Source organism: Stenella coeruleoalba, assembly GCF_951394435.1.
Source record: "Stenella coeruleoalba genome assembly, chromosome: 7".
Taxonomy (NCBI): Eukaryota; Metazoa; Chordata; class Mammalia; order Artiodactyla; family Delphinidae; genus Stenella; species Stenella coeruleoalba.
Window position 1 is genome coordinate 88,905,912 of NC_137153.1, and position 16,839 is coordinate 88,922,750.

General features: G+C 39.5%; 1 protein-coding gene across 5 annotated transcripts in view; it reads left to right on the plus strand.

The window, feature by feature from the left end:
- Positions 1 to 20: 20 nt before the first annotated feature.
- The window catches only part of NCBP1 (nuclear cap binding protein subunit 1), a 44,240-nt gene continuing 27,421 nt past the window's right edge, over positions 21 to 16,839 (plus strand). For 2 of the 5 annotated variants that reach the window (XM_079925737.1, XM_079925738.1), the window contains exon 1: positions 10,504 to 10,544. Coding sequence is in view for 3 of the 5 variants with exons in the window: in XM_079925734.1 (XP_079781860.1) it covers positions 330 to 363; positions 7,428 to 7,516; positions 8,438 to 8,538; positions 10,388 to 10,544 (381 nt within the window). In the remaining 2 variants the exon portion in view is untranslated. Of the gene's footprint in view, positions 364 to 7,427; positions 7,517 to 8,437; positions 8,568 to 10,387; positions 10,545 to 16,839 lie in introns of those variants that run through there. The other 3 variants (XM_079925734.1, XM_079925735.1, XM_079925736.1) reach the window with 3 other exon arrangements.

The window sequence follows — 16,839 nt, forward strand, 5'->3', positions numbered from 1 at the left end:
GTGCTCTCCGCGTGGCCCCGGAAGGACTTCGAGGGAAGGCGGGCGAAGGAAGCAGGCGAGAGGCGGAGGTAGCCCGAGAGGGCGGTTGCGTGCGGAGCAGACGCCCGCGGCCTGGTGAGCTTCCAGACGCCGGCCCTCCCGGATCCAAGCCCGCAGAGCCACCAGGCCACCTCTCCCTCTTGTGCTTCCGGGAGCCGTCGCGAGCGAGTGCGCCTGCGCGACGGCCACTCCGCGCGCCTCACCGCTGTCCTCGCGCCGGCCGGCTGCCCGAAGGTTCCTGCCGAGCTTCCCGCCCGGCGTTTCGGCTCGGCGGCGCACCGGCGTGCGGCATGTCACGGCGACGGCACAGCGACGAGAACGATGGTGAGTGCCCTGGGCTCGGCCGCCGAGGCCGCGCCCAGGAGGGGTCGAGCTTTGGCTTCTTTGGTCTTCGGGTCTCGAGCGAAGGGATGGAAAGCCCTTCCCTCCGGGAGCGTTCGGGGAGCCGCGGAGAGAAGAGGGTGGTACAGCGAGAGTGTGGCCGGGCGACTTCTGAAAAGCCCCTGCTTCTCCCCACCCCGCCTCCTTCAGTCGTTGGCCGAGGAGCGGCCTGGTGGACCCCTGGTCTCTAAGGACTCTTCAAGATTTGGCCCTTAGCACCGCCGAGCAGGGAAGTACACCTGTGTCTTTGCCGCCGCCTCTTAGGGATAGTGACAGGGACCCACTCATCCCCGTGTCTCGTTTTGACCCTCAAACTGCACCTAAAAAGGGCTCTCAGAAGACGAGAGACCTGATGAATCGCAATCTGAGCTCTCTCCTGTATCGGTCATCCGTCGTTTTGCCTTTTTTCAAGCGGCAAGGAAAGAAATCGGTTTCTTATCCACACCCAAGAGGTCTCTAAAAAAAAAGATGTACGTAGGTTGTTGTGTTAGATTTTGAACTGGCCGTAAGCATATTTCTCTCGTGTAAGAAAAAGTGCCGGAAGACTGGAGAGCTCGTAGAGATTTAGATCTAAATTCTCATCTCCATTTGCATGGTTGCACTCATGGGGATCATGGAGTTGCCATCATAAAAACCAAGAATAATTTTGCTAGTTAAAAATAGAAAAGGTGCTTACATTACAAAAATCAGTCAAGCACACACATCCAAAAAAAGAAAAACTAACAGTAATTCTGTTATTAATATTGTAGGGTATTGTTCTTTGAAAAGAGTGTAGTGTAGTGGTTAAGAGGCCAGACTTTGGAATCAGAGGGCTTAAGTTCAAAGCTGGACCCTGCCATTTACTTTGTGATCTTGCCCAGGTTATATCACCTCTTTAAACCTTAGTCTGTAATATAGAAGTAATGATACATACCTCTCGGTTTTGTGAGGATTAAATGAGGTAACACATGTGACTAATTGCTCATGATGGTGTGTATTTTATCACCTGTTAATGCTTAAGAGGTGATAAACATTAGCAGATGTCGACAATGTAAGAAAAAGTACAGAAGAGAACATTTGAATTAATTTTCTCCACTAACATTTTTCTCTCCTTGAATGTTGGGGCACTTTGGGTCAGGAGCAGAATCCCACTAATTTAGTTTTAATAGTGAAATATCAGATTTCTGCTAGGGCATGGCTTGAGAGGATATTCTAGTTCAGCCTTCTCATCTGACACTTAAGGGTCTAAAATTTTAGTGTAATTAACATGGAGACACGATTAGCAGTGCCCAGGCACCAGTGAAAGCAAGTCCAAGGTTCTTGTCACTACACAGGTATTACTATGCTGCATGCTTTGATTTTTTCTTTTTTTTAAACACAGGAGGCTTCTTTGTGTAATGTACATACAGGGCACAGAAAATAGTTTTCAGGTGCTTTGCCTTTGATTAATTAAAAACTTAATCACCTAGAAGTCATCACTTGGGGTTTGAAGAAGTTGAGACTTTTAAAGTTCTTCCCATTTTCTTTGCTCTTCTCATGCTCTCTCTACTCTTCTTCTTCTCTCTTCTAGGGCATCCCTAAAGGGAGAGAAAATGTTTCCAAGGGGCAGCCTGGAGAATTGGATGTGAATATGTAGAAAAACAACTTTGGCTTTGGTTATTGGGATGCTGGCATAACTTTCTTAGGAGTTAGCTTCTGGCAGCTAAATCACTGTCCATTCGGGTCTTGCTGCAGGAACCTCAGAATAAATATGTAAAGACAAAACAAAATAAGGAGTTAATTAACCAGAGTTTACTATGAATAATATAGTAGTCGAGGGGCAGTTTATAGTCCCTCTTAGATACTACACCAAGTCTGGAACTTTTGTAAATTGCAGAAGTTTGGGTAATGAACAGCTAGGGTTTATCCTAAACGGTGATCTGAATCAAATATTTTAGATACTTTTCTTTTGGTTAAGCATCTAATTTTTTTAAAAATCAGAAATATTGGAAGCTTAAATACTGCAGAAAGCTATTTTAAAATAGGCTGAATTATTATTGTTGTATTAAATAGATGCATCTGAGCATTTCTGGATTATTGTCAGCTCTTATCAGTCACTGACTGCCATGGCTTGTCATATGGCTTGACTAGATATAATAATTTATTCAACAAATATTTAACAGTGCCAGGCACAGTTCTAACTACTGACAGTACAGCAGTGGACAATATAAAGATTCCCTTTTACAGGCAGACAACAATCAAGTAAATATAGTGTATCATATGGTGTTAAGTGCTATGGAGAAAAAGAAAACTGGATAAAGAAAGTAGAGGCTGCTGTCGGGGAGGAGTTGCCATTTTGTATTGGTTGGTCAGGGAAGGCCTCACTGAGAATCGCATCTGATCAAAGACCTGCAGGAGGTGAGGGGGCAAACCAGATGGCAGTGTGGGGGAAATGCAGTAGTCTAAGCAAATGGAGCCTGAAGTGCAAAGGCTTTAAGGCTAGAGTATTCCTATCATCCTGAAACAACAAGGAGGCCAGTGTTGCTGTAGCAGAGTGAGTGAGGGGGAGAGTTGTAGGAGATAAGATCGGAAGGGTAGCAGAGGATCAGCTCACAGAGGGCAATTTTAAAATTGTATCTCTGTGCTGAGACTAGAGTGTCCTTGATCCAAGGAGATAAGTTCCGGAAGCTATACCAATGAAGTTCACCTAGAGATGGATTTATAGACAAGGAAAGGAAAGTCCTAAATGGAAATTAATGTGTATGGATACTGGTCCAGTGCTAAATCTAATTCATTTCTTAGACTCTTTTTAAGAATGTCTCTGAAGCTTTTCAGTTATTTTGGATATGCATACAATAGATGTTCAATATATTGCTTTGTTCTTTTAAGAAAGTTTTTAGATTGTCCATAATCTTGGCCAAAACCCCATATTAGTCCCTTTTAAGCTACTTAGAATTAGGTCCTTACCTTTTAGGTGGTGACTGTTCTTTTACCTAACTATAGAAAATAAAACGAATAGAAGGGGCTTCCCTGGTGGCGCAGTGGTTGGGAATCCGCCTACCAATGCAGGGGACGCAGGTTCATGCCTCCGTACGGGAAGATCCCACATGCCGCGGAGCGGCTGGGCCTGTGAGCCATGGCCGCTGAGCCTGCGCGTGCGTCCGGAGCCTGTGCTCCGCAACGGGAGAGGCCACAACAGTGGGAGGCCCTCGTACCACAAAAAAACAAACAAACAAAACAAAACAAAACAAAAAACGAATAGAAGTGAAGGGATTTGTAATTCTGACAAAAAGTATAGTTTGTTTCAGAAGTGATGGTTACTTCTTTAAATCTGCAGGATCGAAGTGCTTTACTTTTCCCCTTTCCCTTGTTGTTTTTGTTACTTTCTCTTTAACAGAGTTGTTTTTTTTTTTTTTAATCACTTTAGTCTTTATTATTATTTATTTATTTATTTATTTTCTTTTGCGGTACGCGGGCCTCTCACTCTTGTGGCCTCTCCCGTTGCGGAGCACAGGCCTATGGCTTACAGGCCCAGCCACTCCGCAGCATGTGGGATCTTCCCGGACGGGGCACGAACCCGTGTCCCCTGCATCGGCAGGCAGACTCTCAACCACTGCGCCACCAGGGAAGCCCCAGAGTTGGTTTTTGTTTCCACTTTGTGGTTCTAAAATTTTTTATAGTACATATAATTCTAAATAAGGATATAAGATGTGTAGTACAGTGTATCCATATAGAATAAGGATCACCTTACAGGCGAAAAATTATTTGGTGTATTAAGATTCTTTCTGATGGCTTTTTTGTTGCGTTTTTATTTGGCTGCATTGGATCTTAGTTGCTGAGCATGGGCTTTTTCTAGCTGCGGTGCGCGGGCTTCTCTCGTTGCAGAGCACAGGCTCTAGGCGCACAGGCTTCAGTAGTTGTGGCACAAGGGCTCAGTAGTTGTGGCTCGCGGGGTCTAGAGTGCAGGCTCAGTAATTGTGGCACACGGGCTTAGTTGCAATCTTCCCAGATCAGGGATCGAACCCGTGTCCCCTACATTGGCAGGTGGATTCTTAACCACTGTGCCACCAGGGAAGTCCCTTTCTGATGGGTTTTAATAGAGACTTGCTTCTCTCTTCTAGCCAAGGGTGTCAGAACGAAGTGCTAATGTGTAGCTTTAATTTACATTGTAAAACTTCTACTTAGTTAACATGTTAATATAAAATCTGTTGTTGTTTTGGGAGCTACCTTAGATATGCTTTCTTGAGGGTAGGTGAAAACATTCAGCTCATTCCCAAAATTTTATTCTTCTTTAAAGTGCTTTATTCTACTTCCCCATGCTCTTGCCCACATTCTCTTGAGTTCAGTTTCCTGTTACTGTGCATGAGTTCACATTGTGTCTGTACCTCCCCCTCCCATCCCTCTTTATATTCTCTCCAATATCAGGTGAGTGTGGGGCATCTCTTACTTCTTAATACTTTCTGCCTCTTCTCATTCTCCAAGCATAGTAAAAATGAGAAGAAGAAAAGAGTTACACTTCAGAGATAGGACTGTATACTGTATTTTCTAGTTTTTCTTCAGAAATCCTACCTTCTCTCCCCACAGCAGTATTTTCTTCTTTTCAGTCTTACAAGAGGGCCTAGGAGGATTGCTTTAAAGACTGGGGTATAATTCTAAACTGATTTGAGAACAAGCCAGCTGGATGGTTAATTTAGAGAGGGTGTGGAGGTGGGATGTGGGATAAAGGGTTTTGGCATAGTAGATGGGCCAGAAAGAAAGGAACAATGGTTAAAGTTTAAAAAAAAAAAACCTGCTCTCATTCAGCTAGTTTTTTAGCATCTGCATTCTCCCAGCCTTACCAGAATCTGGTTCTGAAGAACATTTAGTATATTCTGCTTTCTAGAACAGAGTTTCTCAACATCAGCACTGTTGCCATTTTGGGCTGGATTATTCTTTGTTGTTGGGAGTTGTCCTGTGCAATGTGGTATGTTTAGTAGAATCTCTGGCCCCTGCCCACTGGATGACAGAGTTGTGACAACTAAAAATGTCTCCAGAGATTGCCAAGTGGCTCCTGGGGGACAAAAATCCAACCCAGTTGAGAACCACTGCTTTTGGAGAAGGCTATTTTAATGTCCTGGCTGATAGCTTATATAAACATCGCATCAAATATGTCATTTTTTTTCAATGAATGAATCCTGGAAATAGAAGTCCTTTGTGTCGAACTTGGCTCTTGGGGTGGTGGAACCTTTATAGAGATCCTGTGACTTCAGTTTAATGTATATTTGAGAATCAAGGTCACTGATCCCACAATACCACACATGTCCACAACTTTACACGGATACATATCTCCAGGAATACATCACAGCTGTCATGCTGCATGTGTATTATATTTTTTATGGCATTATCCCTTCAAAACTATCCCTTCAAAATTCAGTGGTTATTTAAACCAGTTCCTAATGATAACTAAGGGGCTGGGTGGGGGGGGGGGGTCAAAGCACACAGTGCTTTACCCTGTGGCCTTTTATAATACTTTATTTGGCCCTATCTAGAAAGTAATAGATCGGTTTTATTCACCTTGAGTTCAGGTGGTAAGTACCTGAAGATCATTTCAGACATTGGAAAAATTTTTAACACCTCAAGCTTAGAATAGCCAAGTGCTGTGTTTTATGAAAATCATTGTATTTTTCAAGCCAAATGTTCCAGTGGCAAGTAAGTAATTATGAACTCTGTAAAAATGGTTCAATTCCTTTGGCTGTACAAGTCTGGAGAAGATTAAAAATATAACTTGCTACTGAGTAATCCTATATCTGCAGATTTTCATTATTAAGACAGATCTCCAACACAGTTACAAATTATTGCTTCCTTGTTCACATGCCATCCTAATAATCTAATTGGTGGAAGTTAAAAATTGAATTATACTGGGAGACTAGCCAACATTGTGTGCAGCAACAGCATCATGTTCAATATTTAACACCTTATTTGAAATTTTTTCAGCTTTATGTTAGTCCACAAAAGGATATAAGGTGGGTATGTTGAGGTTTTAAACAAAATATTGGTAGTAAGAGATCACTAACAGCAAGACTGAAAATACACAGTCCAGTGCTTAAGGATGATTTGTAGCACAGCTTCATTCAAATTGAATTCTTTAGCGACCAAAATGACAGAGAGAAGACTGCTAATGATTTCAGAATGGTAGTTTTTATTTGTTTGCACAACTCTGAATGACACCGTTTTTGAACATAATAGGATCACTAAAGTACGGAACCAAGAGCTGGTTAAAGCAGGAAACCATAAAACATACACCTTTTCCCCACCGATTGTTTGATATAGTACTCAGGACTTTTCTTTGAGTATGTCTGCTGATTGTAATTCTCATTGTTTGGGATGAACTAGACCCTAGTGCTGCAAGGTCTGTAGAAGCAAAACCGTTAGTTGAAGAGTTAAGAGCTCAGACATTTGTAAAAACTAGTGAGGAATCCTAATGTTTTATGCTCCCTTTCCCATCTTTTGAAGTTTTCCTCTTCATACCTTTCTTTTTTAAAAACTTTTTTCCCCCCTAATCAAGTCTTTCCACAGCACTCAACTTGGTTTTTACACCCATATTTCATCAGTTTACATAATTTTCATTATTAAAATAATGAGTACTACTGGCACTGACAGGTTTCAGGAACAAGTGACTAAGGATGAATAAACAACTCAAGTTCAAAGAATGGGAGTAGCCATACATGAGTGTTACAGGGAGTCTTCTAACTGCTAGTGGTTAGCATGTTATGGGCACCTTTGCTGCCTATCCATAGAAATGGACAGGGCTGCTGCATTGCGTTGCTCCATGGGGGCACTATAATCACAAAATTTAACATAAATAATGCTTCCTGGAGTTATTATGGTGCCACTGGGTATGGAGACAGTTGGTTGATCTAGCCTTGTCTGAGAAGTGGAGGGTCAGTTAAGCACTTCTGTGTGTAAATAGTAGGGCTTCTGGTACAAAAGTGATTATAGCATTAAAAAAGTTAACGTTTTTGATAACAGATTCATCATGTAATGTTCACTTTTTTACATTGTTGAAACAGGGGGACAGCCTCACAAAAGAAGAAAGACCTCTGATGCAAATGAAACTGAAGATCATTTGGAATCTTTAATATGCAAAGTAGGAGAAAAGGTATGATCAAAATAGGCAGAGACTGTGATGGGCTTAGGGTTGTAGTTAACTGTGCTTGATTAGTTTCTGCATCTGCAAGCTCGATGATCTAAGTTGTGGGCAAAGTTTGTATTGCCATATATCTATATCCCAAAGTAAATGCATATTAAAAGCCTTGGGATGCAGAGAGTTAAATGTTATTAGTAATTTTCATAGAATATGAGTCTTAGAAGGGACCTTAGGGAATAGTCCACTCAATTTAAAAATGAAGACCAGGGGCTTCCCTGGTGGCACAGTGGTTGGGAATCTGCCTGCCAATGCAGGGGACATGGGTTCGAGCCCTGGTCTGGGAAGATCCCACATGCCATGGAGCAGCTGGGCCCGTGTGCCACAGCTACTTAGCCTGCCCTCTGGAGCCCGTGAGCCACAACTACTGAAGCCCGCGCACCTAGAGCCCATGCTCCGCAACAGGAGAGGCCACCATAATGAGAAGCCCGCACACCACGGCGAGGAGTAGTCCCCGCTGGCCATAACTAGAGGAAGCCTGTGCACAGCAATGAAGACCCAATGCAGCCAAAAATAAATAAAATAAATAAATAAATTTAAAAAAAATTTTTTTAATGTATTAAAAAAAAATGGAGACCGAGGAAGTTCTGGATAGGTGAGGTAATTTGCCCAGTCATACAGTTAAGTGAATTAGTTAGAGAAGTAGAATAGAGCCCAGAATGTCCTCCCATTTCTAATACTTGTTTTGCTGTCTTAGATTGCTTTTTTAATTTTATTTGTTCTCTTTTCATGGTTTTCTAAGGAATAGTAACAACCTGAATTTATTTATACTAAACTGTCAGTGCCTTATGTGTAACTTTTTTATCGTCACCTAGAAAATTTTAATGCACTAATTGCTGAGTACTTGACAGATATTTAATATGCTGTCCTCTACAGAGTGCCTGCTCTTTGGAGAGCAACCTAGAAGGCTTGGCTGGCGTTTTGGAAGCTGATCTTCCTAACTATAAGAGCAAGATCTTAAGGCTTCTTTGTACAGTGTATGTATACAAAAGATTTATGAATCCAGGTGATAATGTATTATCTACTCTTAAATGCTTGTGAATGTTCAGAAGATGTGTTTATGTTTCATATGTCATCTGCTTTCATTCTGTGGGGAATTTGTCAAATGAAATGACCTTTTGCCCTTTGGCGAACTCTTAGCGATAAATAGGATGAAAATTGAGCATTTTCTTTGTTTCGTTTCTTGTATCCTTAGAATCATTTGAGTTGACTACTTTTAAGTGAGAAAGTAGACAACTTCACATTCAGCGATTTTCTTTTAAGCACGTACAATTAAATATATATAATAGGGTTTAATTTATACTTTTAATCAGTAGTATCAAACATATTTGAGAACCAGTCACTCGAGTAACAATAGCCCTTCTTAGAAGGCTGAAGATACTTTTGAAGCTATGACATATAATAGGCATAATCTTTCTCTGAATTAGGTTAGCTAGAACGAGTATCAGCATTTAATTTGTAAGGACATTAGAATGGGAAAAGTCTTACATGAAATCATGAAACAGTCTCTCCCAACAGTGGAATTAGCAATCCAGACTTCCTCATCACTCAGGTGGACATTGGTCACTCTAAACTGTATGCTTTGCAAAGGAGTATCTATGACTTCTGGATAAAGGAGTCTTCATTATAAAGGTGCCTTAAAATGTTATTTCAATTATTTTAAAATAATGGGTTTTTTAAATTGCTTACAGCTCAGTTTTGAAATTTAAAAATGTACACACAAATTGAAACTATCAGTGGATTTTACTTTAACATCTCATAAAGTACAAATAATTTCAGATACAATTTTTTTAAGGAATCTAGTTAATATTCAGGAAGACATGTCCTTAGACTAAGAAACTTAATACTAAGAAAAGTTATTTGGCTATAGTTATCCGTAGATTCCTTCTGTTCTGAAAGCATTTATTAGAATAGAGTAGATTTATGCTTAAACTCTGATGGAAGCCATGACTTTGAAGCAGGGGAGGGTTGAGGAGGAATGGTTACTATCAATGCAGTTATTTTTTTTAAACCTAAATTGTCCCTAACACTCTTTGCTAGGAACCTTGGGAAAATGCAAAAAGTATAAGAGAATCTGAACAATCAGGAGTTCCCATTTGCTTTTCTTTTTTGAGCTGATTTCTAAAGGCTGCCTAAATTAGGGATCAACATTTGCTTTTTTCAAAGATTTATTACTATAATCCTCTTCTCTGCTTTTCAAATAACTTTAATGAAAATTAACACACTTGAGTAAGCAAACTGGATGTAAAGATATCTTACTCTATCAGAGTACCATGTTAAAAATTCAACAATTTAACTGATAGGAACTGGTTTTAGTTCTGAATTTTTTCTAAGCAACTAGAATAGTGTTTCTCAAAGTGAAATTCTGATCCCGTGACATTTGGTTGGCTAAGTTTAGAAATGTTGATTGCTCCATCTCCCCCTTAATGATTCTGCATTAAAGAACCTTGTTTCACTCAGCAATTGCCAGATATTTTACCATGGAAACCATTTTCTGTAGACCTGCTATTCAATTCCACTAAGCACATTGGAAGAAAAACTGGTCTAGTGTCAGTTATATCTATTTTAGTTTGATTTCACAATTAGAGTGTTTTACTTTCTTAACTCTTGGATTAACTAATTAGAATTAAAATGAAAAAATTGAGGGAGCCATGTCTGCAACTCTTCTCAATATTTTTGCCTTTTCTGACATTGTTTTAAAAACATAGCTAAATGTCATGCTTTTCTAAAGTTAGTAAAACAATTTAAAATTTTTTATAGTATAAAATTCAGCAACTTAATGCTGTTGTTTTGGGATCTTCTTATTGTGCTGGGTTCTCAAATCAGTGCACGTCTGTTACCTGAGAAGTTGACAATTTATACAACATTAGTTGGACTACTAAATGCCAGGAATTACAACTTCGGTGGAGAATTTGTAGAAGCCATGATTCGTCAACTTAAAGAATCGTTGAAAGCAAACAATTATAATGAAGCTGTATATTTGGTAAGTTTTTTGTTTTTTTGGCTTTTGGGGAGCTTTTTGGTATGTTATGACTTAGTGTTGGGATGAAGGGGAGAGGTGAGCTACAACCAAATAATTTATCTTTTCTCTTGAAATACAGTTCCCCACTCACCACAACAGCTGCTCTTTTGAAACCATTCTTTTTTTTTTTTTTTTAATCTTTATTGGAGTATAATTGCTTCACAATACCGTGTTAGTTTCTGTTGCACAACAAAGCGAATCAGCCATATGCATACACATGTCCCCATATCCCCTCCCTCTTGAGCCTCCCTCCCATCCTCCGTATCCCACCCCTCTAGGTCATCGCAAAGCACCGAACCCATCTCCCTATGCTATGTTGCTGCTTCCCACCAGCCAACTGTTTTACATTTGGTAGTGTATATATGTCGATGCTACTCTCACTTCGCCCACCCACCCCATGTCACCAAGTCCATTCTCTGTGTCTACCTCTTTATTCCTGCCCTGCAACTAGGTTCATCACTACCTTTTTTTTTTTTTTTTAGATTCCATATATATGCGTTAGCATACGGTATTTGTTTTTCTTTCTGACTTACTTCACTCTGTATGACAGACTGGGTCCATCCACCTCACTACAAATAACTCAATTTCATTTCCTTTTATGGCTGAGTAATATTCCACTGTATATATGTGCCACATCGTCTTTATCCATTAATCTGTCAATGGACACTTAGGTTGGTTCCATGTCCTGGCTATTGTAAATAGTGCTGCAGTAAACATTGTGGTGCATGTCTCTTTCTGAATTATGGTTTTCTCAGGGTATATGCTGAGCAATGGGATTGCTGGGTCATATGGTAGATCTATTTTTAGTTTTTTAAGGAACCTCCATACTGTTTTCCATAGTGGTTGTATCAATTTACATTCCCACCAACAGTGTAGAAGGGTTCCCTTTTCACCATACCTTTTCCAGCATTTATTGTTTCTAGCTTTTTTGATAATGGCCATTCTGACTGGCGTGAGGTGATACCTCATTGTAGTTTTGATTTGCATTTCTCTAATAATTAGTGATGTTAAGCATCTTTTCATTTGCCTCTTGGCTATCTGTATGTCTTCCTTGGTGAAATGTCTATTTAGGTCTTCTGCCCAATTTTTAACCGGATTGTTTGTTTTTTTGATTGAGCTCCATGAGCTGTTTGTATATTTTGGAGATTAATCCTTTGTTTCATTTGCAAATATTTTCTCCCATTCTGAGGGTTGTCTTTTTGTCTTGTTTATGGTTTCCTTTGCTGTGCAAAAACTTTTAAGTTGATTAAATCCCATTTGTTTATTTTTGTTTTTATTTCTGTTACTCTAGGAGGTGGGTCAAAAAAGATCTTGCTGTGGTTTATGTCCGAGTGTTTTTCCTATGTTTTCCTCTAAAAGTTTTATAGTGTCTGGTCTTAACATTTAACTCTTTAATCCATTTGGAGTTTATTTTTGTGTATGGTGTTAGGTAGTGTTCTAATTTCATTCTTTTACATGTAGCTGTCCAGTTTTCCCAGCACCACTTATTGAAAAGGCTGTCTTTTCTCCATTGTATGTTCTTGCCTCCTTTGTCGTAAATTAGGTGCCCATATGTGCGTGGGTTTATCTCTGGGCATTCTGTCCTGTACCATTGATGTATATGTATGTTTCTGAGCCAGTACCATACTGTCTTGATTACTGTACCTTTGTGGTATGGTTTGAAGTCGGGGAGCCTGATTCCTGCAACTCCATTTTTCTTTCTCAAGATTGCTTTGGCTATTTGGGTCTTTTGTGTTTCCATACGAATTGTAAGATTTTTTGTTCTAATTCTGTGAAGAATACTGTTGGTAGTTTGATAGGGATTGCATTGAATCTGTAGATTGCTTTGGGTAGTATAGTCATTTTCACAATATTGATTCTTCCAAACCAAGAACATGGTATATTTCTCCATCTGTTTCTGTCATCTTTTATTTCTTTCGTCAGTGTTTTATAGTTTTGCGAGTACAAGTATTTTGCCTCCTTAGGCAGGTTTATTCCTAGGTATTTTGTTCTTTTTGTTGTAGTGGTAAACGGGAGTGTTTCCCTAATTTATCTTTTGATTTTTCATTGTTGGTGTATAGGAATGCCAAAGATTTCTGTGCATTGATTTTGTATCCTGCAACCTTACCAAATTCATTGATTAGTTTTCTGGTGGCATCTTTAGGATTTTCTATGTATAGTATCATGTCATCAGCAAACGGTGGCAGTTTTACTTCTTCTTTTCAAATTTGTATTCCTTTTATTTCTTTTTCTTCTCTGATTGTTGTGGCTAGGACTTCCAAAACTATGTTGAATAAGAGTGGCAAGAGTGGACATCCTTGTCTTGTTCCTGATCTTAGTGGAAATGCTTTCAGTTTTTCACCATTGAGTATGATGCTTGCTGTGGGTTTGTCATATATGGCCTTTTTTATGTTGAGGTAGGTTCCCTCTGTGCCCATTTTCTGGAGAGTTTTTATCATAAATGGGTGTAGAATTTTGTCAAAAGCTTTTTCTGCATCTACTGAGATGATCATATGGTTTTTATTCCTTAATTTGTTAATGTGGTGTATCACATTGATTGATTTGCGTATATTGAAGAATCCTTGCATCCCTGGGATAAATCCCACTTGATCATGGTGATCCTTTTAATGTGCTGTTGGATTCTGTTTGCTAGTATTTTGTTCAGGATTTTTGTATCTATGTTCATCAGTGATAATTGGTCTATAATTTTCTTTTTTTGTGATCTCTTTTTCTGGTTTTGGTATCGGTGATGGTGGCTTCGTAGAATGAATTTGGGAGTGATTCTCCCTCTGCAATGTTTTGGAAGAGTTTGAGAAGGATTGGTGTTAGCTCTTCTCTAAATGTTTGATAGAATTCGCCTGTGAAGCCATCTGGTTCTGGATTTTTGTTTGTTGGAAGATTTTTAATTATGGTTTCAATTTCATTACTTGTGATAGATCTATTTATATTTTCTACTTCTTCCTGGTTCAGTCTTGGAAAATTGTACCTTTCCAAGAGTTTGTCCATTTCTTCGTGGTTGTCCATTTTATTGACATATAGTTTTTTGTAGTAGTCTCTTATAATCCTTTGTATGTCTGCAGTGTCAGTTGTGATTTCTCCTTTTTCATTTCTAATTTTATTGATTTGCGTCCTCTCCCTTTTTTTCTTGATTAGTCTGGCTAAGGGTTTATCAACTTTGTTTATCTTCTCAAAGAACCAGCTTTTAGTTACATTGATTTTGGTATTGTTTTCTTCATTTCTATTTCATTTATTTCAGCTCTGATCTTTATGATTTCTTTCCTTCTGCTGACTTTGGGTTTTCTTTGTTCTTCTTTCTCTAGTTGTTTTAAGTGTACAGTTAGATGTTTATTTGATATTTTTCTTGTTTCTTGAGGTGAGATTGAATTGCTATAAACTTCCCTCTTAGAACTGCTTTTGCTGCATCCCATAGGTTTTGGGTTGTCATGTTTTCGTTGTCATTTGTTTCTATGTATTTTTTTATTTCTTCTTTGATTTCTTCAGTGATCTCTTGGTTATTTAGTAGACCACTGTTTAGCCTCCATGTATTTGTGTTTTTTACAGTTTTTTTCCTGTAATTGATTTCCAGTCTCATAGTGCTGTGGTCAGAAAAGATGCTTGGTAGGATTTCAGTTTTCTTAAGTTTTCCGAGGCTTGATTTGTGAACCAAGATGTGATCTTTCCTGGAGAATGTTCCATGTGCATTTGAGAAGAAAGTGTATTCTGCCACTTTCGGGTGGAATGTTCTGTAAATATCAATTAGATTTATCTGGTCTATTGTGTCATTTAAAGCTTGTGTTTCCTTATTTTCTATTTGGATGATCTGTCCATTGGTCTAAGTGGGGTGTTTAAGTCCCCTACTATTATTGTGTTACTGTCGATTTCTCCTTTCATGGTGGTTAGCATTTGCCTTATGTATTGAGGTGCTCCTCTGTTGGGTACATAAACATTTATAATTGTTGTATCATCTTCTTGGATTGATCCTTTGACCATTATGTAGTGGCCCTCCTTATCTGTTGTAGCAGTCTTTATTTTAAAGTCTATCTTATCTGATATGTGTATTGCTATTCCAGCTTTCTTTTGATTTCCATTTGCATGGAATATCTTTTTCGATCCCTTCACTTTCAGTCTGTATATGTCCCTAGGTCTGAAGTGGGTCTCTTGTAGACAGCATATATATGGGTCTTGTTTTTGTATCCATTCAGCCAGTCTGTGTCTTTTGGTTGGGGTGTTTAATCCATTTGCATTCAAGTTTATTGTCGATATGTATGTTCCTATTACCATTTTCTTAATGGTTTGGGGTTTGTTTTTGTGGGTCTTTTTCTTCTCTTGTGTTTCCCGCTTAGAGAAGTTTCTTTAGCATTTGTTGTAAGGCTGGTTTGGTGGTGCTGAATTCTCTTAGCTTTTGTTTGTCTGAAAAGCTTTTGACTTCTCCATCAAATGTGAATGAGATCCTTGCTGGGTAGAGTAATTTTGGTTGTAGGTTTTTCTCTTTCATTAGTGTATCCTGCTACTCCCTTTTGGCCTGCAGAGTTTCCACTGAAAAATCAGCTGATAACCTTATGGGGATTCCTTTGTATGTTATTTTTTGTTTTTCCTTTGCTGCTCTTAATACTTTTTCTTTGAATTTAAATTTTGTTAGTGATTAATACGTGTCTTGGTGTGTTTTTCCTAGGGTTTATCCTGTATGGGACTCTCTGTGCTTCCTGGACTTGGGTGACTATTTCCTTTCCCATGTTAGGGAAGTCTTCCCCTGTAATCTCTTCAGATATTTTCTCAGACCCTTTCTTTTTCTCTTCTCCTGAGACCCCTATAATTTGAATGTTGGTGCATTTAGTGTTGTCCCAGAGGTCTCTGAGATTGTCTTCAATTCTTTTCATTCTTCTTTCTTTCTTCTGCTCCTCAGCAGTTATTTCCACTGTTTTATCTTCCAGCTTACTTATTCATTCTTCTGCCTCCGTTATTCTGTTATTGATTCCTTATAGTGTATTTTTCATTTCAGTTATTGTATTGTTCATCTCTGTTTGTTTGTTCTTTAGTTCTTCTAGATCTTTGTTAAACATTTTTTGTATTTGTTTTTTGGTATGTTATGACTTAGTGTTGGGATGAAGGGGAGAGGTGAGCTACAACCAAATAATTTATCTTTTCTCTTGAAATACAGTTCCCCACTCACCACAACAGCTGCTCTTTTGAAACCATTCTTTTTTTTAAAAAATAAATTTATTTATTTTATTTATTTATTTTTGGCTGCGTTGGGTCTTCGTTGCTGCACGTGGGCTATCTCTAGTTGCAGTGAGCAGGGGCTACTCTTTGTTGTAGTGCATGGACTTATTGCGGTGGCTTCTCTTGTTGCGGACCACGGGATCTAGGTGCACAGGCTTCAGTAGTGTGGCTCACAGGCTCTAGAGCGCAGGCTCAATAGTTGCGGTGCACGGGCTTAGTTGCTCGCGGCTTGTGGGATCTTCCTGGACCTGGGATCAAACCCGTGTCTCCTGCATTGGCAGGTGGATTTTTAACCACTGCGCCAGCAGGGAAGTACCGAAACCATTCTTATTAAAGATACAGAGCTCATTACCGAGTCCAGTGGCTTCTGTTAACTCAATCCTAGTTGACCTCCCTGTAACATGGGATGCTTTACACTACTTGGTTTCTGCAGCACCACTCTTTTCAGGACCTCCTGCTGCCACCTACCTTCTATTCCTCAGTCTCCTTTTACTGGGTAACCTTCCTTTGCCCTTTAAATTTTTGTGTTTCCCAGGATTCTGTCCTCACTTCACTTTTTTCCAAACATTCTCTGCTGAAGCATTCTCATTCTCTTATAGCTTCATAAACTACCTTTATTTTGATGACCTTCCCCCCTACCAACTCTAATCTGTATCTCCTGCTTCAGCCATTCTCCTGAGCTCCAGACCTTTGGTCCAAATACTACCTGGATAGCCCTAAGGTATCTTGCCTGGAAGTCCCTGAATTAATGCATTCTTTATACCTCCTTTTCTGTACCCTCAGCCCAACCCACACAAGTGGTTGCTATTTACTGGATAGCCCGTCCAGAAACCTGAGCATTAATTTTTGTCTTGCCTTTGCCCTCTCATACCAGTCTCCAAGCCCTGTCTGTCCTACCTCCTAAATTTCTCTCCAGTCTGTCCCTTCTCCTTGTCTCCAGGGCCTCTAGTGTAGTTCATGCCTTCCTCGTAATGTCTTAACAGCTCTTAACAGCTCTTTTTGCATCCAGATTCTCTGCCTTTCACTTTATCTTCTGTAGTGGCACCAGAATGGTCTT